A 15755-nucleotide genomic window follows, 5' to 3' on the forward strand; every position below is an offset into this window, starting at 1 on the left:
TCTCGTTCTGTTTGTCCAAGTTATAATTAGAAGAAACCGTTAGACTGGTTTTTAGATTAAGCCTCAAGCGAACACACTGCTAATTATCCCTTTAAAAAAATATTTAAAATGTAAGTTGTTGTTTTTAGAAAAACAAAATTGCTTTAAGTTGCTATTTGTAAGCAATATAGTCAAAAATACAGCAGTTTTCATACCTTTTAGTTTAGACCTCCAAAAGTCACAAGGTTATTAATAATGGAGCCAAGTGACATTGCTAGATTTTATTTCTCTCTGGTGTCACTGATATACAAGCAATCAGGAAATTATTTTGCCCAAAGTCAGTGTGTGTAGAAATCTGTAAGAATGCCAAAGAAAGTCCTTGTGTGTTTATCAGAAAAACACTGCATCTCTTTTTGCCATTAGTAACAAGCTAATATAATATTTACCTTTCAAAAAATGGCATTAAAATAGCTTTACTCACCTGGAGTACAGAAACAGAGTTAAATCCTTTTTTTTTAATACAGTGATAAATTAGAATGTGGTGATTCATAATGTGTGTGTGTGCGCATGTGCGCGCATGCGTGTGTTCTCTTTTCATTCATAATTCTACAATTTGTCCTCATTCTGAGACCCGGCCATATGATATCCACATCAGAGTAAATAAATATTAGTCCGTCTACATTTAATCTTGTATAAATATTCATTTTAATTAACTACTAACAGAAAATGGCACAAGCTGAACTAAATTCAAAAACATTGTATTTAAATATTAACACTAGTTCTATGGACAAAGCACCTAGTATTGTATTGGAAGTAAAGTGCATTTCTCATTTGCTATCGGAAAAATAATGGCTAGTTAAACGTATCCGCTCGAAGAAGAAACATCCTACAATAATCATTACTCCAGTATAAACCTCCCACAAACACTGCACAGAGAATAATTCAAATGAGCTGGTTCTACACTATTGTACAGAATTCAGGGATTTAGGTTTTACTACACAAAAGTCAATCTCACTTGTGTGATCTCAGTTGTGTTGCAGCTTGGGAAAACTCTTTACATGGTGATGTGAATGAACAAAACAATTTCCACATTCTTATTGAGTACAATATATGGAACATAAATGAGAAACATCGATACACCTGCTCATCGACGCAGTTATCGTGTGGAAACGAGCCAACGGGTAAATGTTCGCATCAACCATCAGAATGAAGGACACGTGTGATCTCAGTGGCATGATTGTTGGTGTCAGATGATTTGGACCGCTTTGAGTATTTCTATAACCTGATTTTCAGACATGACAGTCTAGAGTTTACTTGGATTGATTCAAAAAAGAAAAACATCCATTGAACAACTGTTTTGTAGACCAAAAGCACCTTGTTAATGAGAGATTAAGGAAGAATGGCCAAACCTGTCCAAGCTGACAGAAAGACTGCAGCAACTCTGCAAGGCTGGTGGAGGTGGTGTAATGGTGTGGGGAATGTTTTCTTGACACACTATTTATCAATCAGTTATCACTTGAATGTCACAGACTATTTGAATATTGTTTCTGATCATGTGAATCCCTTCATGGCCAAAATTGACCACCTTCTAAAGCCTACTTCCAGCATGACACTAAGCAAATGTCTGCACTTAAAAGAATTCAGTGTGGTACAGTCACCTTCCCGGTCACCAGGTCTGAATCCATTATAAGATCTTTTGAATGTGATAAAACGGGAGATTCAAGTCATGAAAGTGGAACGTTAACATGGACCAGAATCACAAAGGAATTTATCAATGCCATGAAGAACTGTAAGTGAGGCCTTACTAGTATTAGTAAAGTGTTCCTAATAGCGTGCTCAGATTTAAGTGTATTTAAGGTTTTCAAAAGCTGCAGAACTACTGCCAGAATGTCCAAAGCCCAAGTTGTCATCTTTTTTCCCCCTTGTTCTATCAAGCAATGCCTGGTAGGTTTCCCAGAGTGCCACACATTTGTGCCCGTCAGTACATCCGTCTAGAATGACCACACCTTAGCACATACGATGGTCTACAACGGAGTGGAGTGAACACAAAAACTAGCTTCATACAGTTACATAATCACAAAAGCTCAACACATTTTCATCACCTCAGAGTGGATCAGCGTTATCCTGAAAATGTCTAAATAGATCATTACAGCAGCGTCGACGTGTGAGGAAGTGATGATGTAGTTGTTATAGTAGATAAATTCATGACCTTTTATTTTTCGATGCACTCGAGCGTGCCCGATCAATAAAATGTCATTTATCAAGCAAGACGATGTGGTTGTGTAGTGTAGTGTAGTGTAGTGTAGTGTAGTGCAGCGGAGCAACCCGCCTGCACGGATATTGCACCCTGACATGCCGCTCAGGCGATAGGAAGGAGCCGCAGCTGTTCAGGCATTAGGCATGGCTCTTGCGAATACTCAGCAGTAAGAAATAGATGCTACTTGTGTGGCTTCCTGAACCGTAGCCCTTAAAATCATCTGGAAGTCTCGTTAGAGGTCTTAGACAAAAGCAAACACTTAGGGATGGATATATTCCTTGATTTCAACTTGCAGAAGTGTGCTGGTGATATTAGCTTTAGGAGTAATTGTCACAATGGCTTCCGCTTTCAATCTTGCGTGCTGCAGGGCCCAGCTCCACTTTACACACCCGCTGTGCAAACTTCAGCGAGCACAGAGTCTCTTCAACATTCCTTTCCAGTGAGGAAATCTAAAAAACAACACAATAACAAGTGTAAAGAGTCAGAGAAGTGAATTTAGAGAGTGTGTGTTTGTGTGTGTATATATGTGTGTGATCTATTTATGAAATTATGTTTATCTCCTGCATGGCATTGTTTTTTTTTGGCTCATTACACACTTAGATGATGGATGGGATCTGATTTAGATCTGATGAGACTGACGCATGCTTTACCTGCACCACCATGGCGGTTTTGTTGCCCTTGCCCAGTGAGTCCTGCAGCAGATACGTAAGGCGTGAGTTCCTGAAGGGGATGTAGGTCTGGCGGCCCCTAAGGGCCTGGATCACGTCTCCCAGTGCAAGCAGTGAGCGATTGATGTTCTGGGCCTCTTTCAGCCGCTCACCCTCCGCCCCTGACTTGGACACTCGCTCCGAACCAGCAAGGTCCACCAGATTCAACTTCCCTAGAGAAGGGATGCACAGGATGATGGCACTCAATAGAAAGAAAGCCTGCAATTCTAAGGTAGAGAAGCATACAGATATTTAACATAGATAAAAACCTTGTGTTTAATCCCAGGCCTAAAGAACCTCAAATAAAATGTATAAAGGAGCAACTAAAGACTAATCTTAGGCAGTCTGGGACGCAGAACACAATTCTGCCTCTTCAACTGACCCAGAATGCGGCTATGACGTGTTTTCCACCTTCTTACACCATCCCATTGCTACACTCCTTCCACTGATATTCTATAGCTGCCTGCATCAAATCCTCGCACACTGCTCTGCTGATCGCTCGACTGATCCCACCATCTCTCAGGGTAGAAGAAAGGTATGCATCAAGACTCTTCTCTGTTCTGGCACTAAAGGGGTAGAATGAACTTCCCCTAGATGTCTGAACAGCAACTCTAGCAATGACTAAAGACCTTTTAACTCTACATCTACGTCTTCCTGAAGTACTTAGATTAGCACTTATGTTGTCTGTGTGATGTTCTTTGCTACATTGCCTCCCAAAAGTTTTCAGACCGATGGTGTTTTTAATCCATCACCTAGTGGGCCAGTATCAGGATGATACTGATAGATGGATAGAGACTTCTGTAAGATAATTGTAAATGTAAATGAATTCAATATTATAGGGCATTTTGTGTAGATTCATACTATAATGTTTTTAAGTTTAAGGTATTAATGAGGTAAATTGTGGACATGTTTAAAGATATTTATGCAAGGCACTGTACAGATTTTGTGAGTAAAGCTGACCGGTGGTTTTGGTGCCGGTGGCGAGGTCTGTTCCCTGCACTGTGATGGTGAGCAGAGCGTGTGAACGAGAGCTATGTTGGTTCATTTGTGTCCCAAACGTTATCCTGTTTCTCCGTGCTGTTGCCAGGATCTGCAGGAACACACAATTACCAAGTTCAGAAATCTACTGTTTATGTTTTCAAGCTTCCTGATGGAAATAACACTGAGACACTCACTTTTTTGATATGCTGAAAGTTTTTGACTTCTTTGATCCTGAGACCAGGAACATGGAGCTGACCCGTGCCATCTGGATTGATTTTGATGTCCAGCTTCTCTCCATCTTTACTCAGCAGATCTCTGAGTTTTAAAGGAACAAGAAAATGTTACGAACATAATCTTTAACCCACTTGGTTTGTCCTTTCAAGAGGAGATACACAATTTGTCTCAATTTATGCGATTTGTTCCAACTTTTAATGTGACAACTTTTTTCATAGACAATAATAATAATAATAATAATAATAATAAATAATAATAATAATACCTGAGAACCTCATTGTAGACTTCCACTGAACTGACTGTGATCGTGTAGTTCCACATGTCTTTCCTTTCCTCGATCTCATTGAAAAGGTGTTTCAGAGCTCGCTGGTTGATGCCTGGGTTGTCCACAGGACCCTGAATAGTATGACATCTTATCATTGCTCATCTTTGCCACACAGTTTTGCATCAGTGAACAGTTGATAACCTTAACAAGGTAGACTTAAACTAGAATGAATTTCCTAGATACACCGGTGCATTTTTAACCATATAAGTACACAATTATAAAAGTGAAATGATTTATAATCACACTATCTGGTGTCACACAGAGGAGGATGAATTCTACTTTCATAATAAAGATATAAAACCATGCATTCAAATAACATCTAGATTGAACAAAATTTAAAAAGTGTTGGCAGGGCAAAAGTTTGGCTTTTTCGTGTCTTTCTTAGTGAGGTTTGTAGAAAGTATTGCATGACTGTGTTATGTAAAAAAAAATAAAAAAAAAATATATATATATATATATATATATATATATATATATATATATATATATATATACACACACACACACACACACACACACACAATAACTTAATTTTGTTGAAATAATGAAGCACAGCAAACGATATGAATCAAATCAAAGCTTTGTTTTTGTCCATGCAAACATTTCTATCTGATCAGTTCCACTGATGTTTCAGTATGCATCAGTTCCACTGGTTTGGTCCTGAATGGCAAAGCTGTTACTTAAAACCACAATAATAAAAATAAAATATTTTTAATGAAATAAAAGTCATGTAGCCACACAAGGATCAAGAACATCTCCCTGAATCTTTACTGGACTGCTTTAATTCATTATGGTGTAGGTCAGTGTACCTCCATAGTGTAGGTCTTCCCTGAGCCTGTCTGGCCGTACGCAAAGATACACACATGATATCCATCTATGCAGGAAGTGATCAGGGGCTCGATTTCTTGGAACACCTGAAAGTTGGACATTGGTCAGACAGATGTTTTGTCGGTTATTTGCATGTTTATCCTCTGTAGTTCCTATGTCTTACATGTACACAGGTACAAGTTTTGTATACTATTCTAATACAGAAGGCAACTTTGACACAAGTGTCATCCATTTGCATGCAATTACAGTATATGTTGTTGTTCTTTCAGCTGCTCCCAGCTGCTCTTGTGGCCACAGCAGACTATCTGATCTACATATTTGTTTTGTCACAGGTTTTACACCGGATGCTCTTCCTGACGCAACCCTCTCATTTTATCCAGGCTCGAGAAAGGGGAAAGAGAGTTAATCCCTCAGTGGCTGGGTTAGTTCCCATCCAGGAATTGAACCCAGGTCGCAGCAATGGGAGCGTATTTGCACACATTTACTGTATATATATATAGATAGAATCCTGGAGAATTCCCAAATTTTTATCAGCTGTAATGATGACACAGTGACATACAGTGCGTACCTCCTCTTGAGTAGCCTGAGGGTGAAAGACTTTGTCCAGTTCAAAGGTCTTGGCTTTGCCCTTACTGAGGACACTGAGAGCAGATTCATTGTGTGGGTCTGTGGTCACAGCGACAGCCTGACACTCATCATGCTGGTCCTCTTCAAGAACCGGTTTCACACGGCACAGGACACGGATGTTGCCTGATGGAAGAGACACAGAAGTTTTTGCTTTTTTGAGTTTGACATTTTGGTGATGTGTATGCATACGGTTTCGGTATATATATTTTAGATATTAATAGAAACAGAGGCTACCTTTCAGCTCTACCAACTGCTCGTGGTATTTCCTGCGAAGGGCGACCTCTTTCCTGTATTTCTCCAGCAGGTCCTTATTGGCCTCAGACATTTCATTTATTGCTGCTGAGATCTTGTAGAGAAAAACAACACATTGATACTGACTAACTAGCCTTCTCCAAACATCTGTCAAACATCTGTTGAGACAACATGGTCAAGCCATACTAACTGTAATACACAACATCTGCTTTTGTGTGTGTGTTGGTGAATCAATCAATCAATCAATCAATCAATCTATCTATCTATCTATCTATCTATCTATCTATCTATCTATCTATCTATCTATCTATCTATCTATCTATCTATCTATCTATCTATCTATCTATCTATCTTCTAAAAGCAATCCATCGTCTTGATTCTGTGTGACAGGACAAGCAGCAGGTTAACTTTTGTTTCAAAGTTAAACCATCATAAAATGTCTTACAGACTTTGGTGGCAAACTGAAGGAGGAACCTGGAGAACTCAGAGAAACTGCCGAAGCACAAGTGGAGGCAAGAATCGAACCTCCAACCTAGATGCAATGCAAGCATGATGACCACTAATCCTCAGTGCCATCTAGAGAAACCCGCTCGCCCGCCCGCCCGCCCGCCCGCTCCCGCTGAATTTCTGACCAGGACCGCCCGCGCCTGCAAGCTGCGTGTGTTCCACTCCCGCCCGCACCCGCGATGTTTGTGCCCACTCCCGCGGATTTTTTCTTGAGAGCTTGTGAAAATTTTGATTGTATACAAATGATCAGACTAATTATTAGTTCAGGCTAATGTCCAGAATAACAGAATTAAACATGATTGCATTTAAATAAGATAAATTAATACTAATGCTAATACTAATTTACATCTCAACGTCATGTGTTGACTCCATTCTTATTATTAGGCTACACGCCAAATCCCACCGGGTCCCGCGGATCTCCCACTAAATTTTCTGACCGCCCACTCCCGCCCGGGGCAAAGGTGAAACCGGCCGCTCCCACGAGATTTGCGTTGGGATTTTTTTTAGCATGCAAAATAAACACACCATTGGATAGGTTGCTGAATTACTTTAAACTTAAACTTAAATAACTTAAATCGATTCTCCTTATTGAGGATACCAATAAACATCATGCTAGTATTATTAGTATACTTCACTACTGCTATACTAATATACTTTCTCTATAATGAACGTTGTTTCATCTCAATTTTGCGTCATTCTTCATTCATTTCTCATCAAATCCCACTACAAACCTGGGAACAATCTGAAACGATGCCCATTTAATTCCTCCTTTTTCTCTTTTACTCTTTCATGTTTAGTAATTACATAAGCTAATACACATGTACTTAATGTTATTCATGCAGGATTTCAGGATTCACAACAGAGTTAAGTTAGCTCTTCATTAGTTCATGATTAATATATGTGTCATAGGAGAGGAAATAAGAGTCATCATTTCATCACATCATTTCATCATCAGTTCATATTTAAGTAAGTATTAACTCAGGGATTAGTACATGATTAGTCATGTACTGTTATTATAAAGTGTTACTAAAAAAAAAAAGCTCGTGACAGCTCAAATCGAGCCTCATTTTATCATACATATAATTTCTGCTTGCCTGTTTCTTGGCTTCTTTGATGGCTGATCCATAAAACTCTGCAAAATTGCGGACCTGACTGCGCAGACTGGCGTAGTCTGTCTTCATCGAGCGCAGGGTGGGAGGAAGAGCGTTCAGACGCTGCTGTAGAGCTGATAATCATCATCATCATCATCATCATCATCATCATCACACACACAGTGAGACATAATTAAATACTGCCTATGTAGTCAAAGTAGTTAGGAGGGTTGTGTTTGAAAAAGATATTGAGATCATTGCAAAGAAAGTTAGCATGTAGTGCTCTGGCATGATATACTGTAATACAGACTCACTCATGAACTGATCCTGCAGGCTCTGAAACTGCTCCTGTGAACAGTTTGCTGCTGCTTTTACAGCTTCATCTTTTTTTTCCTCCAGATGTTCGATCTCCTTCATCAGCTCTGCCTGTAGGCTCCCAATCTCTCTTTCATATGCAGCAATCTGGAGGAAAACAGACTCCATTACAGTCACTCCATCCCCCTGTGCAGGAACCATTATTCTTTGCGTTGATCAACTACGAATAAACCTCAGTCCATTAAAAACTCACATGCCGCTATGGGCAACATGTTCTCAACTTCAGATGAATCTCTAATGTCAAACTGTAACCTGATTGCATTTTTAATGAAAGTGCTAAAATCACCTTATGCTGAAGATTGCAGCTGACTTCGTCTGAGCGTCGGATTTTCTCCTCCAGCTGTTTGCATCGTTCTTTCTCGTTGGACAACCTCTGTTTTAGGTGATCGTTTTTCTGCCTGGCCTCGGTGAGCTGCCTTAATGTCGAAGGAGACTCCACTTCCACTGTCCGAGTGACATACTGTAAGAAAACAAATGAAAGGGAGTTCTGCTATTATCCATGTTTTTGTACTGAGGTTTGATTCACATGTTCATTTATTCTCATCTGGGTTATAGAAAGAGTTTACAGCACAGGAAACAATGAACTGAAACATAAGATTCATATAAATATATGGATGTGAATGCAAACAGTAAACATGCAAATATAGGACAAAAAAAAACGGAAAAAAAAAACTAAGTAAAGGAAAGCTACTTATTATAATAGTGAAAAATAGTGACGTGACATGCGACCCATACAGAATTTGTTCTGTGCATTTGACCCATCCAAAGTGCACACACACAGCAGTGAACACACACACCGTGAACACACACCCGGAGCAGTGGGCAGCCATTTATGCTGCGGCGCCCGGGGAGCAGTTGGGGGGGGTCGGTGCCTTGCTCAAGGGCACCTCAGTCATGGCCGTTACGAGTTGGGGTTACGAGTCAGACTCTCTAACCATTAGGCCACGACTTCCCAATTTCGCATATGCCAGGCTACTATGAGCTTATACTTATAAGTGTAGTAATATATACAATAAACAATTTCCAATTTGTCTAATGTCAAAAACTTCCAGGGTTATTATTATTATTGCTAGTAATTATTAACAATTATTATTGTTAGTAATTGTCAGTAACTGCTACGTCTCTGAAGCCTCAGGTGAGTATAACACACTTTTGCGTGTTCTTAATCAATAGACATCAAATCACAGCTACAGGAAGTGCAGTGTGCTCACTTTCACTACAGGCTCCTTGCTGCGTTCCTTATCAAGTTCGAGCTGAAGCTCTTTCACTCTCTCATCTCGTCTCCGGAGCTCCTCTCCCCTGCGCCACTGGTCCTGCTCGCTCTGGCGCTCCAGGCGTGAGAGCTGCTCCACTCGCTGCTGCAGAGTGCTTTCCAGCTGCAGAACACGGCTGCGCAGATTCTCGTTTTCCTGCACAGCCACAGCAAAGTGTATCAACAGTGAAGCTTGAAACACTGATCTGTATATTCTTGGTGTCTAAGATTAATTTAACATGGTGAAGCCGATCTGTTCTAGCATCACACAATCACATAGCGGTTTATTGGGAAAACATGTATGTACCTTATCTTTTCAGTAGCAGTGCAATGCATGAGGAAAAAAAATCTATAATCTTTCTATAATGTTGAGCTGTTAGGATTTTCACACAATAGTCTCTAGATCTACTGTAGACTACCGATCGAAGGTTGTGAGATGAATTTCCACATCAACCTGGCTGCAACTGCAGGGCCCCTGAGCAAGGCCCTTAATGCTCAATTGTATAAAAATGAGATAAAATCTAAGTCGCTCTGGATAAGCGCGTGTGCTAAATGCTGGAAATGTAAATGTAGTTTTGACATAAATTCTTTTCTTAGTTTAAAGGATGAGTAGAAGAAGATGATAAGGACCGTTCACAATCCAAGTAAGTCTCACCTTAATGAGCAGTGAGCTGGACTGAGATGGGATGATGGACAGCTGCTGTAGGAGACCCTGAGTCACGGACAGGCTCTGTTTCAGACTCTCATTCTCAGCTGACAAACACAGCATGCGCTTTTCCGAGTCAGTCTCTCCCTAAGAATAAACCAAACAGAAATCAGATCTAGACTGAATCATTTTAGAAACTGGTCTGATTCTACTTCTTTGTGGCTGTTATTCTTTAGAGAAGAGTGCTTACAGAGGCAATGCGGAGTTTGGAAAGCTCTTCTTCCCGTTCCTCGATGCAGCTCTTCAGCTCATCTATCTATAAAGGAGAATGGAGATCATTTATGGGACATTTTCAGTGATTAAAATGCAAAGAATGTTTGGGTGAACGAAAGGGAAGAAAAGACAAATAAATGGGGATGGATGATAGTTTGTAAACTTGTTAAAAAAAAATAAAAATAAACAGCAGTAGAGATGTACCTGCTATTAGAAGGCCTGGAAACTGGGGCAAGGAGGCTAGGAAGATGGCCTGGAAATGGGATGTGTGAAAGATGGGTAAAGATGCTGAGACAGAGAAAGTATGGTGTGTGTGTGTCAGTATTGCCTGCTGTTGGAAGGCTTGTACTTTGGAGTGTCGGTCCTGTTCTCTCTGCTCCAGCTGTGAGTGGAGGAGACGCAGCTCACCTCGCAGCAGACTCCTCTCCCCCTGCAGGCCACACAGAGACTGCACCAGCTTATGCAGGCCTGGAGTCCCTGCTACACACACACACACACACACACATATTACATATCGTTAATAAAATTTACATTTCCAATTAAATGTGATTTTCAATAATATTCTCATGAAGTATAATCATTATTATCTGATCATTATTTAATAAAGCATATTACCACAGCTAGTGATTATAGAGTGATTATCTTCAAAAATATATTTCATCAAGCCACCATCAGTGCATATAAAAAAGTCATCACTGAACTTCCGAATCAGAGTCATGCCGGTTCTTATATAGTGCATGTGAATGCGACCCCTGTTGTAAGTGCACTTTCTTGTCTAAAAGAAGAAACCACTATGTTTTATTCAACTAGTGAGCCGATGCTGAAGTATGCATGTGACATGACTAACACCGGGGCTTTTATCACAGACAATTTTACACACAGTTTTTGGTGTTGATGCCATCTCAGAGATTAAATAATTCTCCTTCAAGTGTTATTTCCTCTAGCAGTGTTGAAATGATTCAGTTAGAGAAATACGGTTTGATCATCTGTTCAACTGAAGCAGCCAGGACTTAAAAAGGTTATTAGTTATTTGTGCAGTCTTTTTGCCCTGCATCACCACTTACTAATGTTATCTGGTGAGTAGATGTATCATTTGTTCTCTGCTTTGGCTTGACTGCATCTTTGCATTTCAGCAAAAACACCATCCAGAAACTTACTTAGCAGTTGGATCTTTTCCAGTAGGTGCCCTTAAAATCACCCTTTTCCTTTATAGCTCTTTTAGACAAATCTATTATTCAGTGCATAGTCTAGTTAATAAGATGTAATCTAGCATTGAAAGCTTTATACCAGATGAAGGAGCTGTAAATTTCATTGATTAAACTGCGGTTAAAAGTAATGAACATGGATATCTACGATTAATACATCATGAACTATAGTAACCTAGAAAGTTGCAACATGCCAATGCAGGCCATGCATCTGATTTTCAAGGGACGCGGTGTGATGTGTGTACTTGTTATTTCTTATGCCAGGAAAATTTTACAAGTAGGAAGAGCTGCTAACTGATTGTAAAGGTATGATGTGTGTGTATGTGTTTTTTATTGTGCTCGAATGAGTCAATCAGCTCCATCAATAACGTTAGTACTTTAGTACTATTTCGCCATGAATTTTTACTTTGTATTGGAATACAACATGGAAAAAAATGGAAATAAAATCAGGGTTTTTTTCCTCAATAACAACGTATATGTTTCCTGCATACAACGAAGTAACCGGACTCCATTAATTTATCTTCTTCTCTGCTATCAGTCACCATATACTTTCAAATGCTAAAATCCACTGGCCTCTGCTGCAGTTTTCTTCAGCATAATTTGTCTTCATAAACCCATGACAACAATTAGACATCATACTGCAACACTTTATTTGTGTTATGTGCATGTACTTTATGTTCATATCTAAACCTAAACAATGTATTGTGTTTTATTGCTTGTATTTGCATGGCTGTAGCTAAGGAGTGTCCAGTGCCATCCAACTAATACACAATTATTATTATTATAATTAATATTGTTATTATTATTATTATTATTATTAGTAGTAGTAGTAGTAGTAGTAATAGTATTATTATTATTATTATTATTATTATTATTAGTAGTAGTAGTAGTAGTAGTAGTAGTTAGGCAAGGAGGCAAGGCAAGGATTTCCCAGAAATATTGTAGATGGCATTATTTAAATGAGCTTATGGCTGTAATGCTGTGCACGAACAACCATCATTTAATTAGCTAACATAAGAGAAATACTGTATTCTTTGGCTCTACTGTCCACATTATTTGGAGGACTATTGATTGTTTGGATATAAATTGGATACATATACATTGTTGGTATAACAATTTCTATTTCCTGAGTTTGCTACTAGCTATGGATGTGCTATCTCACTATGATTATCTGCACCAGGGATCCTTTTTTATTGGGGCTATAATGTCATTTTCTGTGGATGTGGATTAGTAGTAATTTGCTCATCCCTGTAAAATCATGAAGATAAAACCAGGCAATCTCACTGTAAAAAGGCTGGGTATATGTATTGATTCTACTAATTGTGAGCTTTCTTGGAGTTACCGAACAAATCTAAATAGAATATTATTGCTGCAGAACCTTCTCATTATTATCACTGGGGCAGAAGGAGGTTCTGATATCAGCTCTCAGGGAACACTGTGCATGCATTTTGTTGGGAATACCGACATTGCTCACGTTTGCTCCTCCAAGGTTCTGCCTTCTCCCTTCTCCCTCTGACCTTCTACTGCCACTTCCAAAACCCTTTGCTGTTGCCATAGATCTCAGTGAAGCACTCAATAGATCCGAACCAATCCTCATTAAAGCACCACACAAACAGAAGCTGTAAATAAAATCAATGCTAGATAGACAAAACAGGTAAACAGAACTGATTATCAAAAAACAAACAAACCTAGTAACACAAACTCTGAGATGCATCTGACATTAGTCTGTGGAGCCATGAAAGTGGACCGTACGCACCATCTGTGCTGTCAGAATTGCAAAGAGAGAGAAAGATACACAGACGTCCTTACTGTCATTATCAGGTGAAGGTGTTTGCTGCTGAGCAATGGCCTCCTCCAGGCTGTGGATCACGCTGCTCTTGTCACGGAGGCGCTGCCTGTAAGAGCTACGCAGAGCTTTCATCTTTCGCCGGTGCTGCACTCGGTGCCTGCGCAGCTGCATGCGGTACTGCTCAGCTTGCTGCTGTAGCTGCTGTAGGTGTGAGTACTGCTCAAGGAAGCTCAGTAGATGAGACATCACTGCCACCAGAGGAGGCTCGAACACCTGTAGACCATCATATTAAAGATTACAGGTGAATATTCTTATTTTATTCATGGATTATTATTTGCAAATAGTGTTTGCTATTCCAGGCTTAAGATACTGTACCTTTTCTCCTGTTTCAGTGTGGACACTGGAAACTTTCCTCTTTTCCGTTTCCTGTTTGAAGGACAAGAATGCCGCCAAAGGTGTCTTAGCCGGGATAGCGTAACTTTCATCAGCGTCGCCATCTTCATCACTGAGAGACAGTTCATCACTCTCACTGCTGCTGCTGCTGCCTGGGATGTAAGATGACCATCAGGACTATGTGAACATGATGATGAGTTATATTTGAATGATAATCAGGAAAGGAGAAGTTCTACGTTAACGCTTTCTTTTCCGGTACCAAAACCGAAACGAGATTATCAGTCGAAAACGATTCTCATTATATATACTTTAATTCAATTCAATTCGTTTATTTGTAAACAAAAGTATTTGTTCTCAAAGCAGCTTTACAGAACATAAACATGGAACAGAAGTTAAACATAAGGAGAAAAAAGAATTAATACAGTAAAAAATTAAGATATAATAATTTAAGATATAAAAAAATTAAGATTTAAATAATTATTATTTTATATATATTATCTTTAAGACACTTAAAAATACAAGGTTTAAAACATGGTTTGAACAAAGCCACAACTTTCACCTACACTGCAAATGCAATAAATATAATAAAGTGTAAATATAATAAAAAAAGATCTTTGTAAGTTTTTGTACGTAACCATTTATAGTTCCAAAAGAAAAAAGCAAATCTTTTCCATGTGTTACAGCACTGGATCAAATTCATTATTTTTTCTCAGAATTTCGGTCCAGATTTTGGCTCTGGATTTCGGCTCACTGCCGTCTTTAATAACACTTACTTGAATCACTGATTCTGTCATATTGCCTTTTTCCCGACCTGGGGGTGTGGCCACCCTTCCTCCTGCTCCCTGTTTCCATGGAAACATGGCCAGGATCCTACAGTGGAGGTGCGTACGTGAGAAGAATGTGATGCAAGAGTCAAACTCTTCTGGTGTTAACAGTAATATCTACATGGGAAATTTACTCCTGGCCATGTGTATTCCAGCACCATTGAGAGATCATTTTCGTGCCTGGTCACCTTGCATTTTTGGTCTTATGGAAATGCCTTCATTCAGATGAAGGTGATTTTTGTCTATGAATGATAACTACTGTAGGTGTCAGGTCTGATCAGCTGAGCACCGGTGCTGACTCATCAGTCATTTTAAAGACAAAGACTAATTAATTAAAGTGGAATTATGTCGACTTCCTGTTCACGTTCTTGCTTGGGATTACAATGGTACTTAGATAGAAAATGGTACTACAGAAACATTACAATACCAGTGGTGTTCAGTCACCATTATACATAACTCATTTGGAGTAAGATTATACTGAGTGTATGTACAGTATGTGTGTGTGTGTGTGTGTGTGTGTTTTGTTTAGCCATACCTCTGACGTCTCTCCACATGCCCCTTCAAGCACAGTCTCCTCATCCTTCTTAAAAACCGTGTAGAAGATGTAGACCAGCAGCGAGTAGAAGGCATACATCTTCCCCGAGGTATACTTTACTCTCTGTCAGCTGTGGAAAACACACTCCAGCTTCTTTAGAACATCCCCCACTCTGCTTGTGCTGCAACACATACACACACACACACACACACACACACACACACACACACACACACACACACACACACACACACACACACACACACACAAGCAATACCAGGCTAACCTTATCTGATCTCAGTAATCATATCCATGGCATATCCACATAGAAAAAATCTATCAGTGCAGATGAATCCTCTGGATCTTTTGGAAAAGACATAGATCTCCTCAGTGAGAAAGCTGTTGAAAGGTTAAAGCTTGAGCTTCTGCTCACTCAGCATACAGCAGACATTACATCGCTCGCTCTTTGTTCCTTGCAGTGGAATGAATTGTTTAGTTCCCAGAGCTTGTCTGTAGTCTTACCCATACATCAAGCTGCTTCTTCTTCATTCTGATCCCCCTACATTCTTCTGCCCTGGATTGCAGCTCTACTGTACATGGTGCTGATAAGATGGGCTCTTCTACAGCTAGATTTATTTGTACTCCACCCCCTCCTTCTCCTAACGCGGACACCGT

General features: G+C 39.6%; 1 protein-coding gene across 2 annotated transcripts; it reads right to left on the reverse strand.

Annotated features, from left to right (window-relative positions):
- Positions 1 to 111: 111 nt before the first annotated feature.
- Positions 112 to 15755, reverse strand: si:ch211-257p13.3 (kinesin-like protein KIFC3). Of its 2 annotated transcripts, none has more exons than XM_027149607.2 (20): positions 15367 to 15737; positions 15081 to 15210; positions 14495 to 14591; positions 13704 to 13873; positions 13349 to 13601; positions 10663 to 10814; positions 10312 to 10377; positions 10071 to 10208; positions 9375 to 9572; positions 8450 to 8623; positions 8103 to 8250; positions 7792 to 7922; positions 6173 to 6284; positions 5880 to 6061; positions 5293 to 5397; positions 4424 to 4554; positions 4119 to 4239; positions 3904 to 4033; positions 2887 to 3116; positions 112 to 2685 (listed from the first exon to the last, which is right to left on the reverse strand). In XM_027149607.2, the coding sequence occupies exons 2-20, from the start codon at positions 15177 to 15179 to the stop codon at positions 2554 to 2556; spliced, it is 2769 nt and encodes a 922-aa protein (XP_027005408.1). In that variant the 5' UTR covers positions 15180 to 15210; positions 15367 to 15737; the 3' UTR covers positions 112 to 2553. The 2 variants fall into 2 exon arrangements, with proteins under 2 accessions (XP_027005408.1, XP_027005407.1); XM_027149606.2 differs by having other exon boundaries at positions 113 to 2685; positions 15081 to 15261; positions 15603 to 15755.

The sequence above is a fragment of the Tachysurus fulvidraco genome, chromosome 3 (genome assembly GCF_022655615.1).
Source record: "Tachysurus fulvidraco isolate hzauxx_2018 chromosome 3, HZAU_PFXX_2.0, whole genome shotgun sequence".
Taxonomy (NCBI): Eukaryota; Metazoa; Chordata; class Actinopteri; order Siluriformes; family Bagridae; genus Tachysurus; species Tachysurus fulvidraco.